The sequence below is a fragment of the Ananas comosus genome, linkage group 4 (genome assembly GCF_001540865.1).
Source record: "Ananas comosus cultivar F153 linkage group 4, ASM154086v1, whole genome shotgun sequence".
Lineage (NCBI taxonomy): Eukaryota > Viridiplantae > Streptophyta > Magnoliopsida > Poales > Bromeliaceae > Ananas > Ananas comosus.
The window spans coordinates 14,267,402-14,290,017 of record NC_033624.1 but is presented as its reverse complement, the minus strand read 5'-3'; the positions used below and the strand labels follow the sequence as shown (position 1 = coordinate 14,290,017).

The 22,616-nt window shown below is 35.6% G+C and overlaps 2 protein-coding genes across 2 annotated transcripts; one reads left to right on the top strand and one right to left on the bottom strand.

Moving 5' to 3' along the window:
- LOC109709413 (LOB domain-containing protein 1-like) lies at positions 536 to 1,871 on the bottom strand. The gene is made up of 2 exons (XM_020231650.1): positions 1,456 to 1,871; positions 536 to 1,134 (listed from the first exon to the last, which is right to left on the bottom strand). The coding sequence occupies exons 1-2, from the start codon at positions 1,768 to 1,770 to the stop codon at positions 766 to 768; spliced, it is 684 nt and encodes a 227-aa protein (XP_020087239.1). The 5' UTR covers positions 1,771 to 1,871; the 3' UTR covers positions 536 to 765.
- On the top strand, positions 15,617 to 21,547 carry LOC109709022 (probable beta-1,4-xylosyltransferase IRX9). Its single transcript, XM_020231061.1, has 3 exons — positions 15,617 to 16,491; positions 18,904 to 19,216; positions 21,148 to 21,547. The coding sequence occupies exons 1-3, from the start codon at positions 15,806 to 15,808 to the stop codon at positions 21,295 to 21,297; spliced, it is 1,149 nt and encodes a 382-aa protein (XP_020086650.1). The 5' UTR covers positions 15,617 to 15,805; the 3' UTR covers positions 21,298 to 21,547.

The following is a 22,616-nucleotide window of genomic DNA, read 5'->3' as shown; positions in this document are numbered from 1 at the left end:
GGATTAAAATAGTATTGGTCAATTTGGCCGAGGGTCCAACTAAATCCTTAATTTACTAACCCTAACATGTGTTTGAACTGTTTTGAGGTGGGTAGAATTGGACTGCAACCTAACAACCAGTCAATCATGATAAGTAGCAGATGTATTGCTTGCTTTCCAAAGATTAGGTAAGCGAAAAATTGACCCTGAAAAGGATTATTATGAAGCTTGTTTGGGTCTTCACGTAATTAATAAGGTGTTTTCTCTATCTGAGACAAGGACACTCCAAGACACATTATCCGTCTCCACTCTTTTGCTGTGTGAAACGAAGCAAATCTCTCACAAAGTTTTAGCTCTTCATTAATGCCTCTTGGGGGACATTATTGATTTAAAGTCCAACGAATCGATCGAGCGTAATATGGAATAATTAGTCATAAGCAATTAGTACTTAAAGTACCGTATATTCTCTAAAAACTTAAGCTGTACGTATTAATAAATATGGTCCAAACGGTACGTAGAACTTGATTAATTAAACATTTTAATTAAGGCTGGTCACTTGCAATAACAAATTATCGATCAGTTACTATTTCATTGTCACGGATCCTCTCTCTTAATTTCTCTTACACACATCAACTTCTCCTCCTCATGATCATAATATCTAGATTTAACTAATAACTAATCAGCATGGATCTTAGATCCAACTAATTATTCACTCCACTCCCCAAAAAGAGAGGAAAAAAGAAAAAAAAGAAAAGAAAAGAAAAGAAAAGAGAAGAGAAGAGAAGTTCATGTCCAAAGTGGTTCTTCCCACACCGACGAGCAATCGTCGACGAACAGCAGGCCGTCATTCTGGAATCCGTAAGGGGTGACTGCAGCTGCAGGGAGGAGCGCAGGAGAAGAAGGCGGCTGCGGCTGCTGCTGCTGGTGCTGCTGCTGCACGGCCTCGACGCAGAGGAGGGCGAGGAGGTTGGCGTGCTGCGTTCGGGTCGCCACCAGCTCGGCCTGGGACCGCGCCAGCTGCACCTTGAGCTCGTTCACCTGCTTCTGCAGCTGGCATATCGCGCCCGCGCAGCCGTAGACCGGGTCGCGGATTCGCGCGTTGGCCTCGTACACCATGCTGCTCACCGCGTCCGCGCGCTGGCTCTCCGGAAGATCCTGATCATAATCAAATTACCAATAATCGTTTTATCACCGCAATTAGAAACTAATCAATCATTAACCAATTGTTATATAGTTAGTTCTTTTAATATCTATATATAAAACCTTTCTTAAAATATTGGTGTGGAAAAGAGAAAAAAAAGAAAAGAAAAGTTGGGCTGGTCATTGTAACATACTTTACCGTAAGAGTCAACTATAGCATCCTTTTAAGACCATGATTTTTTTTCTCCGGTGTGAAATTGACCATTAGGTAAACATTAATTAGGGTGGATTAATTTCAAGTTAATTTTGATTTGATTTGATTAATTATATATCAACCTGCAGTAGCTTGATAATGTTGCTGGCGCCGAAGACGCGGTGCGCGGTGGTGAATTTGAGGGGTTCGGTGGGGGGAAAGTAGGGCGCGAGCACGCACTTGTCGACGCACCGGCGGCGCAGGATCTTGCACGCCGCGCACGGGCTCAGCACGACGGGCGGCGACGACGACAGCGGCAGAGGAGGAGGAGGGGAAGACGCGGGAGACGACGACGACGTCGGCGACGACGCGTGGCGGTACGGGAATGTTGTTGTCCCTGTCGTAGTCGCAGTGGTGGTGGTGGTGGTGGTGGTGGTGGTGTCACTTGAATGTTCCATGGAATAAGAAAGAGAGAGAAGGGTCTAAGAGGCGAATGTAATAGTAGTAGTAACGTATAATGGATATGGGTGGTGGTTGCTTCGCTAAGGATTTTGGTCATATATATATAGTGGAGGTGAGAATCGTAACGTGAGAGGGTGCAGGGGCCGAACGATGAGGTCACGGTTTTGGTGATGTGATCTCAGCCGTAGAAGCTAGCTAGTCTTAAGCTTCTACGCAGGATCACATGTGAAAAGTGCTTCTATACACAGCTGTTTGGAAAAAAAACAAACATAATTTTATTATAAAATTAGAAAACACTATTAAAATGTTCTTTTTCATTTTTTTTCCTCACCTGTAAATTACCAGGAAACTCTAGAGAGACGTTGCTTCTACACATAACTAATTAATTAAGAAAAAAATGCTAGATTCAAAAGCACAAGCACATCTAATTGGAATAATCCAAAGAAACAATAATGTCTCTATTACAGAAATTATATACCAACAACTGAATTTTGTTTGTAATTTAGCGAATACAAGTTTCTCGTATTGAAATGCATGTCCGCATTTAAAACGCAAAAGCGAATTTTAATTTTCCTCCTCATTTATAGTTCGAATCTTTTTTATTTGTCAGACACCTAACTATTGCATATTTTGAGAAATGCTTCGAGATGCTACGCACTGTAAAAGCATAAGCCAAATCGACAACAAAAGTCAGTTGATCTTTCCCATAACATGAGATTAATTATGCACGTGGGTTAGGCACCGAGGATAACACTAGGTGACTCTAATACGCAGGCTTATTGATAACTCGATTTATCGGATAATCCACTAAGACTCCGACCTGAATTATTGTATTTTGTAGATCGAATTGAGTCAATTGATTTATAAAGTTCGTTCCCGCGAACCGAACCCATTTGGCTCAGAATCGACTAGAAATCGAATCCAATGCTATTACTACTGGATATCATTTTTTTCTTTCTTTTTTTTATCAAATTATGATTTGGAATCGGTGCGGATCTGATCTGAAACCCGAACCCGTTAATGCTCCTACTAGTGGTTAAATACCTATATATTTACAACTGGATAGAAAGGGACTGGGGTTGGCTATTGTTAGAAAAGTTGATTATTTCGTGCTACATGTCTCTGTTAACTAATATTGTACACTTCTTTGACTTATCTAACTTTGTACGCATCTCAGGATAGCTATTTATAACAAGCAATAATACTGCGTATACGCACAAAAATATCGGTGCAAATCTTATAACCATTCATCTAAAGATTAATATTTCACACTACTCTGATCAATTTTTTTAGTATTTAAAAAATTTTAAAAAAACTAATTAAAACCTTCGTATTTTTTTATAATTATTAACGAAAATTATTTGATGTGTTATGTGTGTAACACCGAATTAATTAATTAGACCAAAAATATTGTAACACTTTTCCCAAGTGGGAGCCAATTAATTAGAGATGTATATATATATATATATATATATGTAGCATCAAAACTATACAGTTCAAAGGCAACATATGGCAACACATGCTTGGATCATTTTAAGAGAGTCAACATCTTGGACTTAGCCATCAATTGAAACTGCAGGGAAAAAAATGAAATTAATTTGTACCAGTTTTGTTAATTATGAAATGCTTCGTATATATATGTCCAATTCCCGAGTTACGTACGTTTCAAACCCCTCCTGTGTCTCATTGGTTGAACATTCGATTATTCGACTTGGTTGGATAATTGTTGAATATGCTAAGGGTTTTAATTAGCACGATAATTAATTAGATTTAATGTAATGTTTTTCCAGCATTTATTCTATGTAAAACGCCAAGATGTTTGGAACTGGTAGCTTTCTAGTTGTTATGTGTATAACAGTCCAATAAATGAGACTTTATTAAAAGCCAATTTTGAATAGGCTTGCTTGGATTGAACATATATATATATATATATATATATATATAGTTCGGCTACTGTACTCTTATGAGTACGATCGTATTCATGCTCATAAGTCATTTTCGATAATAGAGCTTCCGAATCGACGACCCATATTGTTAAATGTTATATACAGCAGTTAAAATTTCTAAAAATTAAATTTTATAATTTTTTGATATCATTTACCTTATGATCAAAAGATTTAAAAATTGACAATTTTTAACGGCCGGTATGTAATACTCGTTAATTTAACGGTGTAAAAGAATCAGAATAGCTTGAATTTTTAATAGAAAATTCTATTCATTATCTAGATAAACATCAATAACCCCGATCTTAAATTGAAGGATCCGATCATTCATTTTTAGGACGTCGTTCGATTTTGACTGTTTATTTTATATCTGCTTGATGGACTTTATAATGATTTCAAAAATTACGAAATTTATTTTCTAGAAGTTTCAAATACTCTAAATCATATTTAACGATATAAATCGTCAATTCAAAAACCCCAACATTGAAAACAACTTATAAGTACGAAGAGCTCTGTACTCATAAAAGTATAGTAGCCCTACTCTATATATAGTGACTTTTGCTTTTATTTCTTTGTACGTCTAGTTTAGTACGTAACATGTTTTAATAGTGAGAAATGCTATATATATATATAGTGACTTTCGCTTTTATTTCTTTGTACGATCTAGTTTAGTACATAACATGTTTTACTAGTGAGAAACGCTGAACCTAAAACCCAAAAAGAGTTATATCATTGTAACAAAAATGATGTATAGTGATACTTTTAAATATCGGTACAGATCAAAAAAAGTGCTGCTGGTTAAATTATCGACACTTTTAAAAATTATTGCTATATGTGAGGTCGCTAAGTATATAGTGACAGTTTAAGAGTGTCGGTATAACCTAAGGGTGCGTTTGGTTCGCATTATGAAAGATTACTAGGAATAAAAGATATCCGAGAATCTTATTCCTATTCATCCTATTACTAAGAATGTGAAATTCCTGTGTTTGGTTCGTATGGTAATATTAATTAGCCATGTTATTTAATATTGCAAAAAATATACAATTAATTAATTTATTTAATTAATTAATTTTAGATAATGTTACCAAAAATTTCAACATCTTTTTAGAAAAAAGGGAGAGAGAGTATAAGTTAGAGAGAGAGAGCATAATTAAAAAAATAAAAAGAAAAATATAGTCGAAATTAGAGGGAGTGAGAGAGTTGAAATTTTAGAAAGAGAGAGAGAGAGAGAAAAAAAAGTTGAATTTTAGAGAGAAAAATAAGTTTAGAGAGAGATATAAGGTTAGAATGTAAAGAAAAATAATATCAATTAGCCGGCGGATAGGAAGAAAGAAAGAGATTAGACATATTATGATTACCCCAATCCATTAATATGATGATACCCACCCTCCCTCAAGGGAATGAGATTAATACTTTGGGGTGAATCATATTCCCAAGTGAATCCAATATTACCAACTAGATTACTTAGTGCGTTAGCCAAACACCGTCATATTTTTTTATTCCCATTAGATTACTAGGAATCTTTAAAAGATAGCACGAACCAAACGCACCCTAAAAGGAATGCTGCTAATTTACCAATATTTATTTAAATATTTAGCAACCGTCGGAATCCTACCTCGTCGGCTGCTGCTCGAAGGGGGAGGAGAGCGAGGGGCTTTTCGTTTAAAATTTTATTGGATTGAGTGAAGGGAGAAGTGGAGATGATGATTGGTTTTTTTTTTTTTTCTTTTCTATTTGTAATCTGGTTGAATGGGCTGGGTGGAGTGGATTGAGTAGAGTAATCATTTATTTTTTGTTAGATTGGGCTTTATATTTAGGTCTTAGTGAAATTTTTTAAAAAATTTCGACATAAATGAGACACTTATACAAAAGTGTTCCAAACATGTGTCGTTATAATATAATTCTGTTGTAGTATATAACACTATTCTCTAATATTTATTTTATATTTTTAGATTTTACTATAAAAAAAAAAAAGAAAACGATTAGCTAGTGGGAAAAGGTGGGCCCTTCAACGATAGAGCTGTAGGATTATAACCCTATTTGAATTGTAGGAGCATTTCATGTGACTTTAATAATTGAAAAAAATAGATTCTTAGTTCGAAGCTTAGCTGCCTCATATTTTCAACTAAATTTATTTCGAAAAAAAATAAACGAAGCGGATAGAATACTACCTTTCTCTCTCAAAAAAAAAAAAAAAAACTAACCAATCGAGTGAGTGTTTGAACAGAACTAGTAATTTCCAAAGCAATAATAATTTTGGGTTATTACCAACACTAATTCTTTAAACTTTTTTTTATTAGATTGAATTTGAACATTGTAAGTAATTAATTCTATTCTCAATGAGCGAAAGTTGAGCTTCACGTACACTAGATATGATACTTTTATCCTTTTTTATTTTTATTTTTTAAAAATGATCTGTTATTTGTATAGTAATAATGTAAAAATATTGAGAGCAATTTCATTCTACACAATAAAGTTCTGCGCACATGACGGAACAAATGCGCTGCCCATTTAATTGCAGGAAAAGTTTTGAGTGTCGGCATTGTCCAATTAATCAACTACATTCCACCACCGCATGTGAACAATGCAACTGTTGAACTCTTGCGTACGAAAATCCTGCGAACGAGACTATACAGAAACCAATTAAACCGCCAACAATTAATACATATAACTAAACATATATGCCTCGATCTCTTCTTTATGAATTCAATACTACCCACTAAATAAACAATTAAGCCATCAATTTCGAATTCCAGTTCCCTCTCCTTTTGCCACCAAACACAATTAATAATAATAATAATAATAATAATAATAATAATAATAATAATCGTTTCCTAAACAAATTGGGCACCACATGCCCATGCATGATCTTCTTTTTCTTTTTTTTTTTGTTGTTGTGAAAACAAAACTATTTCCACAGTGTGGACTAGACTTAAATATAAAGTATTATTTTGTTATTGGACGTAAACAAGTCAAACCCAAATTACCCATCACTCACTATCACTATTCCTTGTAGTCGATCGCACCACGCACCACCTTTCAACATGTGTAGGTGTGCAGAGTCAAACCCTTGCTGACGTGGCAGTCCGCTCGTTGGGCACGAGAAAGCAACCCCCCAATCTCCACCCAACGTACACACTTTAACAATACTATATAATAATAATAATAATTTAGTTTAATTTCTATACAATTTCCATAAGAATTAATTAATGAAGTTCCCCCCAACGTACGCACTCAATTTCTATACAACTTAACTGGAAGAAGTTAAGGAAAAAAAGAAAGGTAAAAAGAGGTGCAAAAGAGATGTGCTTTTCATATGAGATGTACCCACCGGTCAAAAATATTTAAGCCTAGTTATTATTATTATAGCCGCAGTTTCCTCCTGAGTTTAAGATTGTTGGGCAATGTGAGCGAGATCTATCTAAGTCCAATTTTTATTCTATTTCATAGTCTAAAGTTATTAAATGATGTGAAATCTATCTCATGCTTTTCTCATTTAGATGTTAATGTCATCTACAGGTCTAATCTCTATTCATTCTCTAGCCTAAAATTAATAGGTATTGTGAAATTCATTTCACACTTTTAATGGATAAATCGTCTTCGATACTAAATATACGTAATTAGTCAATAATAAGTGTTCAGATCCAAACCACCAGTCTAAAATTTTTTTTATACTAAACTTCTTTATCATTATATTTTTATGAACAATTAGATAAGAAATTAAGGGAGCATCACATGAGTTGAGTGTACGAACGGAATTAAATGCGCATTTGGAAGGGATTTGATTTTTTTTATCTTCCTTTTTGCGCTTTAAATTAACAGTGATACCATTATTTGCAAATCCTCTAATTGGACTAAACCAAGGTCAAAAACAAGGCTGGGATTTTCTAACTTAATTATAACAACGGTTACCTCAAATTAAGGGCATTTCCAAGAGAGAGAGAGAGAGAAGCAAGAAATTACTATTAGCTTGTAGACTATTAAGTTTTAAGTTTTGTCATTATTTACTGAATAAATTTGACCAAATTACACATATGAAATGGACTTAGACGAGAAATTTTGAAACAATTAACTAGATTTCGAACTTAGAACTAAGGATATCAACCATCAAGTTCTTAGCCAACTACACTAGATACAGTTCATAAAATTATAAAAATAGTATTATCATGATTACTATTCTGCGGAGAAATTGCTGTTTGGGTAATATTAATATTACGCTAGACATCCTCATTGTTTTTCTACAATAACTTTTTTAAATAAACAATAACTCCAAATTAATATTTATGCCCATATAATTTAGCTTAATTTCACATTACAAATAAAATAAAAAAATGATTATGAAATAAACAAAAATAAAATTTAACACTTGCACCTCTCAAGGTCAAGTGTGGAAGCTTTATTTTCTTTCATTACAGTGGAAAAAAAAAAACGTTACCCTCATTTTCCGTTCCGTTGGAAAAAAAAAAACCTCAGCTCCGTGGAGTGTGGGAGAAGGTGGAGGTGGGAGCAGGAATTCTCTTTCTCTTTTCTACTTATTATTATTGCTCACAAGGTCCATTAATTCATGCCGTGTGGACCCTGTGATTAGAAATAATAGATATTTTTGAGGGCTAAAAATACAAATAAAAAAATTGTTTTCTTTTTTAGTTACTACTCAATCTGGGCGAATCAAAATATATCATTATTTAATTTAAAAATATATAAAAATTATTTAATTAGAGAACTTATTGCCACGTATCTTAAATTCGAGACACAGTAAAACAGTTAAAGTGAAATATTTTACCGACCGTTCTTGTACTATTTTCATCATATATATAACACTCATTTTGGCTTATGTTAAATATAAAATTATATAAACAACGTTTTTTAACAGTTTAAGTTTTTATAGTATAACGGTTGTTTCACATGGTATCAAAGTAGAAGGTCCTGAATTCGAGTCACGTCAGGCTCCTAACATATTAATTTTCTCTCATTTAATTCAAGCCTATGTCAGGGACCGACTAAAAAGTCTCGAGCCCCCACGTCATGGGCCGACTAAAAAGTCTCGAGTCTAGACGTGAAGGAAAGTGTTAAATATAAAATTATATAAACACCGCTCTCTAATAGTTTCACAGCTTACATCAAACAAAATTTTACGAAGAAATTTAGCTGATCAACAAATAACAAAAAGTAGAAGCGTATACTTCTAGTGACTCTCCAAATTATTGAATTCAACATTAATTAAGTAACATGAACTTACCAATAGCTTTCAATTGGCATTTATTAGTATATATATATATAGTCTCCATCACAATTTATTATAGTGCCACAAATATCAACTGAGTCAAAACATAGAATCTATATATCTTTTTGAGCAATGAGGCAATGGCCACTCCCCACTTCACTAGCCGATATATCAACTATGTTGAAAAAAAAATTAAAAAGGCCAATCAAATTAATGTATCAACAACAAGTAAGTCTAAAAAGCTTTCACTAACTCCTCTTGTTAATTAGATTATTAATCATATGTACATTCCTTTGGTTATAAGATAATGATTAGCTGTAGGGACGATTTAACTTATCGATTTAATTGTTCACACGTATATGAAATCGAAACCATACTAAGCGCCCTTCGGTCCACACGGCATTCGCGCTTTTTCTCTTTTTCTTCTTCTGCTTTATCTTAGCAATTCCCCACTCTTTTTGAATCATTGGTGTATAGATGTGTAGATGTTGTTTCCACTGCTGCACCAGCTAAGGAAAGTAAAGCAAAGCTCTAAGCTTTTCCCCACCTTCTCTTTTATTTATTTATTTATTTATTTATTTTCCCCTTCTAGATATCATACTAAGGGATGTCACTGTCACAAATTTGTTTCCTTCATGCGGATATGTCGTTTTGATAATGATGATGTTACCAACAGACTCCTTTTTTTCCTCCAATCCCCACAAGCTTTTCTTTTTTCTTTTTTTGAAATTCACAAATAGATTGATATTTTATGCATATTTAGAAGAAAAAAAAATAGAGAGGAGTGTGTAAAGGGATCATCAAAAGGATGCTACAAGCAGCTCTAGGATTAAAACAAGTAAATTTTTTTGTTCTAAATAAAGTAGCAGATATAGGATCAAACGCTCGATACCACTATATGATCATGCATTTCTCAAAACGTCTTATACTAATCTAGTAAGAGAGAAAGAGAGAAGAGCAAAGTCGATGAAAACACGTGATTTAAATACTAATCATCTAACGCTCCATATGGAATTGCAGTGAGAATATGTTACATATAGCGAAAAAGTGTGCAATGAAAAAATTTTCTGTTTACTTTTATAAATTTTTATCATACAAATCGTACTGATTCGATTGCAACATAATTTATACAGCACTCTCATTGAAAAACAAAGAAGAACATTAGGAAGCTCTCAGTGTGAAACAAGTGTTAAAAACCCTAATGAAGTAATTATAGCAGATCGAGAATTAAGCGCCTACACTTTTGAGTACTCTATCCCCCACACAAGTTATTTCTCTTTCCCCCACCTGTTTCTGAGCGAGCTCTCTCTTTCAGTGGTTGAAGAGGGAGAGACTGGTTGTCCACAGTGTGAGGTTGGAGAGCACTTTCACACATTGGGAACAAGTTGGCCATTGTGTGTCATGTCCTTGTGAAATAGTTCCAGTAGTGTTAGGTACCACTGGATATAAACTACCATGAGAGACTTGTACAAGTTAATTATGGGGGAGGGGGAATAAGCAATCCTTTGTGGGGCATAATGTGTTATCTTAGTCTCTTGCTTCTAGAAGGTCCAGTTCCAAGTGTCACTCTTATATTCAACTGCAAGAAGACTTAAGTATCTCCAATACATAGTAATTTAACTGTACAGGAACCTGAGAGCTGTTAGAGTTGCTGGTTTGTGTCCAAAATATGCGGAGTTAAGAAATTTGGGATCTTGCACATATCCACTGCAAACTAATGATAGGCTGATTGGTTAGTATCCTTATTTTGGGCGGCCAGATCCCGCTAAGAGTGCAAACGAATGTGTCATGTATGATCTGCAAGCTTTTCACCAAAAAAAAGAGAGAAAAAGTACGTCCACTTTTAAAGTAGATGGGAATAAAATCTAGATGATTGAAACTTATATCATCAGAAAATTTACGTAAATAAAATTTGAAAGAGTCAAGCACTTTACAGTATATTTAACGTTCACGCACTTTTCAGAGGTGAGCTAGTGCACTATTGTTCTACTAACAAGCGTTCAATATCTATACTACACATTACAGTCTTGCTCAGATTCAACGTATCTACTTTGTTAATAACAAACCTTGCAAATACTGTGTCCATGTCACTTACAAGGAGGCCCTATTGATTTGTGGTGTATATGTGTCTAAGGTCCAGCCCAATTTGATTTAACATGCGCTTACATTTTCAATGTAAAACAAAGCCCAAAGCACTTTAAATAATCTCTCTTATATCCAATATAACATGTGAGTACACGAACAAAATTGGACATGTGAAACAACCGTTGTATTCTATCATACCATGTTAAATAATCGTTATACTCTAAAAGCTTAAGGCTCAAGACTTTTTTACAACATTTATTACGTGGACTTAAATTAAATAAAAAAAAATAGTAATATTAGGAACTTGACATGACTCGAACTCAGAAACTCCTACTCTAATACCATATGAAACAATCTTTGTGCTCATATATTTCACAGTACATTTATTTCTAAGTTGCTTTAAGAGGGCATTTAATCCCTTTCTATTTCTTTAATACAAATTAGTTTTATCTTCTCTTTTTTTTTCCCTTTCACTAAATCCAAATTGTTACAACCAAAAGCAATAAACCCTTTGTTTTGTTTTGTTTTTTTAATAAGAGGCCTGCTCAATTTGTAATTAACCATTTACATGGACATGATCACTTTTCCAACTTAATTAGGCCCAACAAAAGCTAGTATGACTTGGCCCAGCCCAGTTTGAGTCCTAAAAACTCAAAAGGCATTTTTGCTATTACTACAAGCTTTTTTTGCTTTCTCTTTTTCACTTACATCTTAAAAAAAAAAGGAAGATATTTTAGTAAAAATAAATTGGATGATATCGTTAATTTATTAGTGGCATGTATTATAGTAATATACTTTTTTTTTCCAGAGAAAAAGATAGCAAGCTACCTCCTCGGCCCTTTCATTCATTTAAAAAGTAAACCTAGCAATCCATTTGCAGCAAATGGGATCTCGTACCACAATCAAAAAAGAAAACCACAAAATAAAAACTGAAAGAAAACGACACGAAGAAGATAAGTAAGAATAAGTAAATGAGGAGGAAAAAAAAAAAAAAAACAATCCGAATTAGGAGCTATTTGCAGTAGTCAACCCACGAGCGCCGAAGTTTTCAAATACCTAACATTGTAAAATGCTGTAAATCATCTTTTATACATTTGAAACAAATATAAGAGTTTGACTTTTTAAACTAGGAGTTACTTTTATTTCCTTATAAACCAAAATAAGAAACAATATTATCCGTAGAAGTACATCATTTTGTTTTCTCCTCTGTTCTTGTATAAAATAAAATGCTTATGGGCCATTTTTGTATCTTAATTCCAAGTTAGTACTAATGATTCTCTTAATTCCTTCTGCGTTTTGACTTTTAAGATCAGAACAAAATAACGCCACGAGTTTTTGCTTCTTAATGAGGTAATTAGCTGGATAAGTCCTTTAGCCAGCTGTGAAAATATATATATATATTTCTTCGAAAGAAAATGTGTGGAAATAAATATTTTTTATTTATTTATTTATTTTGCTGATAACTATTGTTTGCATGCGTAAAGTGGAATTTGAAAGAACAGTGAAAGAAACCAAACTAATTTGGCTTAATTTGGTGGGTCTTCCTCTTCCTCCAGTGGGTGAGTCGTTCACGAAGTCGCGAATTCACATTTAGGAAGCAACTCCAGAGATTCGGGATGATCGTAGTTAGGCCCCAGCGTGTAGGTGGACGAGGAGTACGTGCACTTATAATCTGAGAGTTTAGTTTTTCTTGTAGTAGAAAAACTAAACTGCTTCATAATCATTCTAAACCGACACTAAGTTTTAAATTACTCGAGATTGTGACGGCGTTTTCTTCTATTTGCAACAAAAAATTCACAACAATTGATTAAACTTTTGCAAATGCTTTTGATAATACAATACCTACGCTGATTAATGCACAAATTATATATATAAAAAAAAAAGGTTCTGCACATGGAGGATAATGACTTGGGGTTTGGTTTGATGAAAAATTATTGCCTACAATAATAAATATTAAATGCATCACATTAATGTTGTCATTGTCAATGCGGTATCCACCGTCCCATTTACACTCCTAAGCACATCATTTAAAAAAAAAATATATATATATATATAGAGAGAGAGAGAGAGCGCGCGCTAGGTTGGTATACTATCGGAAGCTACCAAGTTGTTTTCAATGATCTAGCTTCTAATTCGACGATCGGCTCCGTTAGATTTGATCTACACTATTGAAAGTATTTAAATTTCATAATTTTTCGGCATCATTTACCTATCAATCGAATAGTCTAAAAATGAACGACTGAAAATAAAAATCTCATAAAAAATGATAATAAAAGATTTGAATTTAAAATCAAAAGTACTGATCTTACTCTAAATAGTGAAAAGAATTTTCTATAAAAATTTCATCAAATTTGAATTGTTTTACACTGTTAAATTCATAAATGCATCACATGTACTATTAAAATTATTAATTTTGAGACATTTTGATTACTAGCCAAATGATGTCGAAAAATTATGAAATTTAGTTTCCAAATATTTTTAATAGTGTAGATCAAATCTAACGGAGCCGATCGTCGATTTGAAAATCCGCATAATTGAAAACAACTTGGTAGCACGGAGGCCTCCGTACTACCGATAGTATACCAGCCTAGCGCGNTATATATATATATACACACACACTTAACTAAAAGTAAAATTATATCTAACTAGGTTTTTAAATATAATTGTCACGCAGGGCGTAGAAATAAAGCAATGTTCAACACTTGGAGAATTAGAGTAGGCCGCTGAAGTTTAAATGTAGAAGTCACACATGATTAGCATTGACGCATTGCATCACTTAATTGATAGTGACCTACCCAAACCATTTTGTCACGCAACCTTGCCGTTTAAGTCTAAATATTAGCGGAAAAAACATTAGCACAATTTGTCCCGGTCCGTAAAAATTTTCGTACCGACAACGACCGCGCCCAAACATATTTGACTCGGCCGTTGCCGGTCGGCATAATCGAATCGAGCCGGATTTGACTCGAGCTAAATCGAATCGAATCTGATTCGAAGAGCCATTAATCTCTGAACCACATTTGGGTTTTGGGTTCGAGTCAAATCGAATCTGGTTTGACCGAGTCCGAAAAGATTTGGCTCGGTCGATTTGGGTTCGAAATCGGGTTCGGGTTCGAGACAAATGTAACGGAATCCGGTTAGAGCGATTAGCACCGCAACAGGTGCCGTTTAGAAAAAGTAAAACATATATTCCTAACTCCTCCCGTATTCTCATCACTCACGCACAAAGACAACTACGCGGGGCCCACCGCATGTGCCTCACAAAATTGACCTTCAAAGCTTTTTCCTAGACCCGGTCCACCATGTCAGCCGTGGACCACGAAATGTATATGGTAATTATTCCATTTCTTATCTTAGCATCCTCACCCAATATTTTACTTTAATCTAAATTTAGGATCGATCTATAGCAGCTCAATCTAAAATTAGTTTCTCATAATTTAAATTTTCTGTCTTAAACTTCATCTTTCGTGCTTTTATTCTGACTAAAATTCTTAAACTATCCTTAATTTTGCATCTCAAGTCTGATATATCACAATTATATTAACCTATATAATAAACTAAATATATAATAACGGTACAAAAAAATACTTACTAATGTGTCATAATTTTGTGATTGATAAAAATTTTAGCTTAAAAATGGTAACATTAGATGCATCTCACATTATAGCGGAATATTTTCTTTTTTGAGAAAAAGATAACTTGCTACCCGTTCCATTCATAGGAAAAATGAATTAAACTATATGAGTGAGACAACAAGGCCTCGAAAGGAGCGGAGAAAGAGAAGAAGAAGAAGAAGAAGATTCTAATCTAACGATTGCACCGATGCATATCTACTGAAAGCAGCTGTTCCTATTGGGACATCAACAGTTTAATCTTATGGATTCCAGAAAAAGGGTTAGACTTGATTCATCTAAAGATAATACCATTCCGAGCCCCCCAAGTGACTCACTTGCAGGCTATTAAACCGATTGACCCGGATCTTGATGGTAACAGTCCTTTTCTACATATCCACACCTATTCTATACCGAATTCACATCGTCGCCTAAATCTCAAGGTTGAACACTCTCCAAAAACGTTACCATTAGAAATCTAAGAAACACGCAGGCTATTATAGCCGAATATTGATGCTACTATATATTAAACTTACAGACAATATATCAGTATACCAGCACAGCAGCATAAAATACTATGGTGAATATTCTACTTCTCTATAGAAAGAGAGAAAGCACAGCAATATATCAAATATCATCACCATCATCAAAATTTTTTAAGGTATGGGGTTGTAATCCTTCAACCAAACAAAATTGCCACCTCTCCTGCCACCGTTTCCTTTGCCTTCAAGGGACCCACCTTTTTCTACTATACTTATTTTTTTATATTATATATATTTTTTATTTTTTTAAATTTCCTTTAAATAGCAAATAGCAAATAGCAAATAGCAAATAGTAGGAGCACCACCATCACAAACGCAAAAGAGGCGAGCCATCACCGCCACCACCCCCACCCACCTACAATGGCCGACGAATGCAACCGTTGAGCTCCCGCGCGTAGAGCCCTTTTTAAACCCCACCTTACCCCCCCACCCCCTCCTCCCCATTTTTGTCTTTTTCTTTTTTCTTTTTTTTCACCTCACCCCCTCTATTCCTATAAATAATAAATAAATTCCCCTCTCCTCCCCCAAAGACTCATCTCCCTCTTCTCCTTCTTCGTCTTCTTCTTCTTCTTCTTCTTCGTCCTTCTCGGAACCCTAGAGAATTTAGGGTTGTTCGATTGGGGGCAATGGGGACGTTCGAGCGATCGAAGAAGAAGATCCAGCTGTGGAAGAAGGCCCTGATCCACTTCTCCCTCTGCTTCGTCATGGGCTTCTTCACGGGCTTCGCCCCCACCACCTCCACCGCCTCCCTCTTCTCCGACCGATCCTCCCCGCCCGCGGCGCCATACCACCCCATCGCCAACATCGGCCTCATGCCGGACCACATCGAAGCCCTGGAGCGGCCCCCGGCGCCCAACCGCACCGTCCTCCTCACCCAATCGGCGGCCCCCGGGAACCCTAAACCCTACCAGATCTCGGCCGCGGCGGCGGAGGACGATGCGGCGGAGGCGAACCCGCGGCGGCTGCTGATAGCGGTGACGACGACGCGGTCGGGCGGCGACGGGGGCAGGGATCGGGCGGCGCTGATGCGGCTGGCGAGCACTTTGAGATTGGTGCCGCCGCCGCTGCTGTGGATCGTGGTGGAGGAGCACGAGCGCGCGCCGAGCACCGCGGAGGCGCTCCGGGGCACGGGGATCATGTACCGGCACCTCACGTTCAAGGAGAACTTCACGGATCCGGGCGCGGAGGCGGAGCACCAGCGAGAGGTCGCGCTCAACCACATCGAGCACCACCGCATCTCCGGGATCGTCCACTTCGCCGCCGCATCCAACGTCTACGATCTCCAGTTCTTCGACGAGCTGCGCAACATTGAGTGAGTCTAAATTTTCGCCCCTTTCTCCCTAAATTTTGGCTAATTTGCATAAAACTCCCTCGCGATTTAGTCCCCTGTCTCAACTATGTCCTGCATATGTAGGATTTAAAAAAGAAAATAGAAAAAAAAGAGCATCGATCTGGAAAGTTAATAATTGTTGAATTCAAATGCGAAATTGTCAATCTTAACGTGTTCCAGTGAGAAATTTAGATAGATGTTTAGATACATAAACAGCGTGATATATATATATATATATGTCAATAATAACTAGGCTTGTACTTTATGTCACTTTTATGCAAAAAAAAAAAAAAAAAGGTGATTAAGACATGAGCTAAAGTTGGGAACTTTACATAATTTAGGCCAAAATTTTATCCGCTGTAATTGCTTTCCTTTTTTTCTTTAGTTATACATTTCCTACGAAATAGCTTGGGAAATAGGTAATTGATATATGAAAATACGTTAATGCTTGATATAATCCATTAATGGGAACATAGTGTTGGTGTTCTCGTCTTGGATCTTTGACCTTAGACTACAACCAGTTCAGAAAATTCTCCTTCCATTTTTTTGTGGTGCCATCCAGCTTGCTCCATTTTTGTATTTCCAGCCTGTCTAAATGAAATGTTTTCAATTTACTACTAACCAAAAAAGGGTTTTTGTTGATTTTGTAAAACCATTCATTTTAAATTTAATAGTTGCCTTTGTTTTTTTAAGAATTTGCATTTGTGCGAGGCATTTAGGTAATATTCCCTCTTAGTTTTTTTTTTTTTATTAACCTCATTTATGGTGGGGATGTGGGGGTCTTTTTTTTGTTTGTTTTTTAATATGAGATTTTTGTTTTTTTTTTTCTTTCAACCTGTCTAAATGACTTTTCTTTTTTTGAATAGCTACTTACCTAAATATGAGATTCGTTTTTTTTTTCAATGTATTTAGTCTTACTATGAAAGTTTATGTTTTAGGAAATCTATTCATTTTAGTAAGTAGTTATTTTTTTTAGGAATACTTTGTGTTTGTGTGATTTGTGCATTTTCCTTAGTAATATTCCCTCTTTCTTTAATACACTTCATTTGTGGGAAGTGGGTTTTTGATTGTTTTTGCTACTTAATTAGCAGCTGGTATTTATTATTTTAATACTGTGGCTTCGGTAAAGATGCCTAATCATAGGATGGAACACTGTTGGTTTGAGAAAAATAATTTGTTTGACCAAATATAGTAATTAAACATATATGCTTCATGATGTGGCATTCTACTCCTTAACAGCATTAACATCTTCGTATGTGCATAAGTATTTTGTTACCGAAGTTTAAAGCTATAGTTGATAAATCAGTTCTATATTATTTCTTTTAATACTTTTTAGTATTTCCTCATTTACTATGTTTTAGAATCTTTATGTTTCAAAATCTTATTTCTCAATTATTTATTTTGGGTATCTTATGAGGTACACGGTATATTACTTCAAACATTGTACAGATCCTTTTATCTCATCTTTCTCCACCATTTCCTCTGTCCTCTTGCTTATGTTCTTTAGTTTCTCTGCATTATAAGTTTCATGTTTTCTTTTTATTTAGAAACAAAATTAAACAACTATGATCTTGTTTTGAAAAAAATAATATTGATTCTATGTTTATACCATTATAATAGATAGTCCAACCTTGCAAATGTTGTTGACCCCCAAATAGAAGTTGCCCTCCAACATCCTTTTTCTTTTTCATATTCTATAAAACACCTTTAGTTGTTCCCCTACATCTGTTTATATGTTTGAGAGAAGAGGAAAAGATAAAGCATTACCTTTTTCTAAGCACTTTCCTCTTAAATTCTCACCCAGCTAACGTAGTGTGTGATCTTTTTAACCTTTTGCACATGCTCCCCACTTTGGTTGTTACAAAACAAATGAAAGGACCATGTACATTCCTCCAGTGTCAGCAGTATATAATTCGGTGCCAATTCCCCTAAACAACCCTAGCTTTTGGAAGTTTCTACAACCCGGACACGTGGCGGTCAACCTAATGCCACATTTACACATGGTCATTAGTTTTTAACACTGTTAGTTAATATATCCTTTCCATTATATTTAACAACCAATGGGAAATGATCACGCAATCTTTAACAAATACTTCACATCAGATGCTAATACCTTAACAACTATTTAAGATTCCCATGTATTATTATTTTAACCACTAAATATCTATCTCTCATTGTTATGAATAATGTATGCTTTTAACTTTGACATTTTGCATTTATTATTACTTGTTTGCATCATGCTGATACAGGGAATCTTTGATTGGATATTTTGTACTGTCCATGAAGAGTGTAATGTAATTGTAATAGTTAGATAGAGTAAATAAAGGAATAATTTTATATGGCATCAGAATAGAAGATTTTAAACCGGACGTTCTTTTATTTTTGGGTGAGCAGGGTGTTCGGGACATGGCCGATGGCGATGGTGTCGGCGAACAGGGAGAGGGTGGTGGTGGAGGGGCCGATTTGCAAGTCGTCAAAAATTGTGGGGTGGTTCTCGAAGGATGTGGGGAAGGTCGACATGGCTTCCGCGGCGGAGAGCGACGACGCGAGCGCCAATGGGTCGTCGGAGCCAACGGGCTCCTCCTCATCATCATACACCTCCTTGAAGATCCCGAAGATGCGCGTCCCGCGCTTCGCTTTCAACAGCTCCATACTGTGGGACCCGGAGCGCTGGGGCCGACCCACCACCGTGCCGGACACGTCGCAGGTTAGAACAACAAAATCCCCCACCCCCCTTCCCTTTGTTTTTTGTGCTTAATTTGAACAAATAAATTAGAAAAAAATTAGTTACATGACTAGGGTCTGATTTAGGATTGCGATGTCTTAAAGGAGAAAAAAAAAAAAAAATCAAAAGCACTTTCAATCTAAAATATTTTACTGTTATAAAAAAAATGATGGTGAAAGCTGCCGTGGAAAAAACCGGCAAGTACTTTTCACCATCCTTTTATAGTATTGAAGACACCGGTATATTAAATTGGGCATAAGTGTTCATCAAAATGATTTAGTCGTCATTTTCAATTTTTAGAATTAGTGTTCATCTCTTTGCGTCAGCTGATCGGCTAAATTTGACTTTTTTACTATTAAAAATAATCACTTCATGCTTAGAAATAGTAGTAGTCTACTGTAGAGACAAATCCTCAATTTTTAAACCTTTTAAAAGTATTTATGATTTGACGCAAATTAATTCATCATGCCTTTTTAGATAAAAGTAGAACAAAAAATGAACTTTCCAAAAGAAATATGATAGTCAAATTGAAAAAGGGGATTAAATTTATTATGCCAGCATGTATTTTGCATTTGATGATTAGGAAAATGAAGAGGTGTGTCTATTCCTTTGACAGAATAATGCCTTCAAATGCTACATTCCTCCCATGTTTATACATATAAAATAGCTGTACACATATTCTGATAGGCTTAACACACATGCTTATAGGAAGCTATATAAGAAACATAGCAATATTTTTTTCCTCCCACAATTCTAGGGTTTGTAGGTTGGGTGCACGTTAGGTTTCTGGTGTTGGGCATATTGGTTCATGGTTTAAGTGGAAGGATAGCTCCAAAGTTTTTAAGGGATAATGATACACATATATTGTCAGAGCATTTGTTACCTGCTTTGGTACCTGCAAAGAAAGTCCCTTTTTTTCCCCATAACTACTACTACATTTCTTTTCTTCATCAATATTTTTTTAAACAAAGCTATGATTGGGTAAATCTAATTGTCTTGAGAGAGAGTGAAAATAGCAACCTATCTGCTTGTTTATGTTTTTAAAAAATGTGAAGTAACTAAGGGGCGAACTTTAGACCAACCATCAAATTTTTAGCCAACTGTATAAGTTACGGTAACTGATTGGGTAATCTCCATAGATTGATCTTTTCGGCCAAATTCTTCAATTTCCGACATCTGTCAGCCAAATTCTTATGTTTTATCTCTTCTGTTGCCTTTTCCGGTCATTGCATATCTCCAATAGTTTTTTTTTTTTTTTCCTCTTATTCATCGTACACATAAACATGGATATCGACACTACATCTTAGCCGTTTCATAGTAGAAATTCCTGTAGTTTTTGTTTTCCATGACTTCTACTCCTTGAATAGAAAGATTGTTCTCGAGTCTGGTCAAGCCCAACACATCTAGATTTAGCTCGAGAGCATGTTTAAGCTGGAATTTCCTACAATTCAAAGTTAAAAAGTCCTATTTAGAATCTTTTATCGACCAAAAACCGACGATGTTGGTAGAGAAGCTGCCCCGAAAGCGAAAAAGCACCAGAAATTGCATGAGATGCATGATATTAGTCTCTTTCAGTTGGAACATTAGGTAAAGTTTCAATCACCACCAACTGGTCTAAAAGAATAGCATCTACTCTCAATTATTTCCCTCAAAACTGTAACCAGTCACCTAATGCCCTGTCATTAATCCCCAGAGCCAAGCAACCACTGATTACACACCTAATGCTCTACATGCAACAAAACCAAACCCTAGCAAGCGATATTATGTAGGAGGGTCCATTGATTGGGACTCTCCCAATATGAACCACACTTTCTAAGAAACCTCACCCGCCCACAGCCCCACTGCACCTGCACATATTCCCTGTATCATAGATCCAATATAACCGCTAATAAAAAATTATATTTTGTTCTCAGGACTCCATTACATTTCTCCAAGAGGTAGTACTAGAAGATGATACAAAGCTCAAGGGGATCCCCTCCGATTGCTCCCAAATAATGCTGTGGCAACTCCACGTACCAAGGACTAATCCTCTCCCTTCAAACCGAAGTGAGAACGGGACATAGAACAGTTGAAAGAGAGAAAGAGAGAGATTGAAGAGAGTTTGGGGGGGAGTTAATTATGTAAATGAGAAAAAAAAAATGAAGGAATTAAAGTTATTACTAGTTTTTCCAAAATTCTTTGGGTTCTTTTGTTTTTAGAGGGGTGAGGGAATCAGAGGTCTCCCCCCACCAAGCAATATTATTTATTGAGATTATATTGGCTATTCTTTTAACTCCGATCGATCCTTTTGTTCTTTTCCCCTCTTTCCTTTTTGTATTTTATTATGTGAGGGGTCCTATTCCCCAGGGCCCTTTTAAAGCTGGGCACTAATAATAAGATATAGTTGGTATATATTAGAAAGAAATTGTTTAGGTAAAAGCCAAAGGGAAGGTGACTCACCACTGATTCCCAAATCTTGTTGTGTAATAAAATCGTTGCATCGTGACAAGGGAACGCTTCATAACAAAACAAATGAGTGAAAACGTGTGGAGGCCCCTCACGGCTCACGTTTTCGTTACTCCTGAATTTTATTTTCTACTGATGCAATTTTTAGCTGTTATTTATTTTAACTTTAGTTATTTGAATCAATTAAGTTAGAATTTTTTTTGCCGAATTGGAGTATTAATGCCACCAATTTCACAGCTCTAACTAGTTTTCTCAATTCAAATAAGTACCAATAATTAATAAAACTACTAAATTTACACACAATTAATTCTACAAGCAAGTATCAATAAACATAAAAAGCCAAAGCACTTACCAAAATCAATAAACATAAAAAGCCAAAGCACTTACCAAAATATACCAAATTAGTTACCTCACATAGAGGGACGTGCTCGTTACGGTACGGAATCCGAGGCTCGTCCTGTAGTATAGCCCTGTTTTTGATGCGTTAAAAAAGAAACGCAAAAGCTGTTTTGAGTGGGGGAAGTGTGCTGGTCGTTGAGGGTGAAATCAAAAGCACTCTAGCTGTACAGCATCAATCTCTAGTGCACAAAACAGAGTTGTCCTTTTCCGCAATAAAATATTGACCACAACATATAGATATATCATTTAATATAAGGTCAGTTACAAATAAAAAAGCTTAGGTTTACTGTGGCCTCGGAACATAAGGTACTCAAATGCTAGGTGGCCTATCTCCATCATGCATCCAAATAAGACTTTTCGTGCGAAGATGAATGGCTTTCACTGTTCCAATCATAGCCAATGGGTGACATCCTACTTGTCCCCAGTAAAGCTATGACTCACCTCACCTGTGTGGTTGTATCTTCCTTTGTGCTTGGTTGGGTTAGGAAAAGCTCACTATCATCATTCATGTTTTTATCTAGTAATGTAGAGTTGAGTT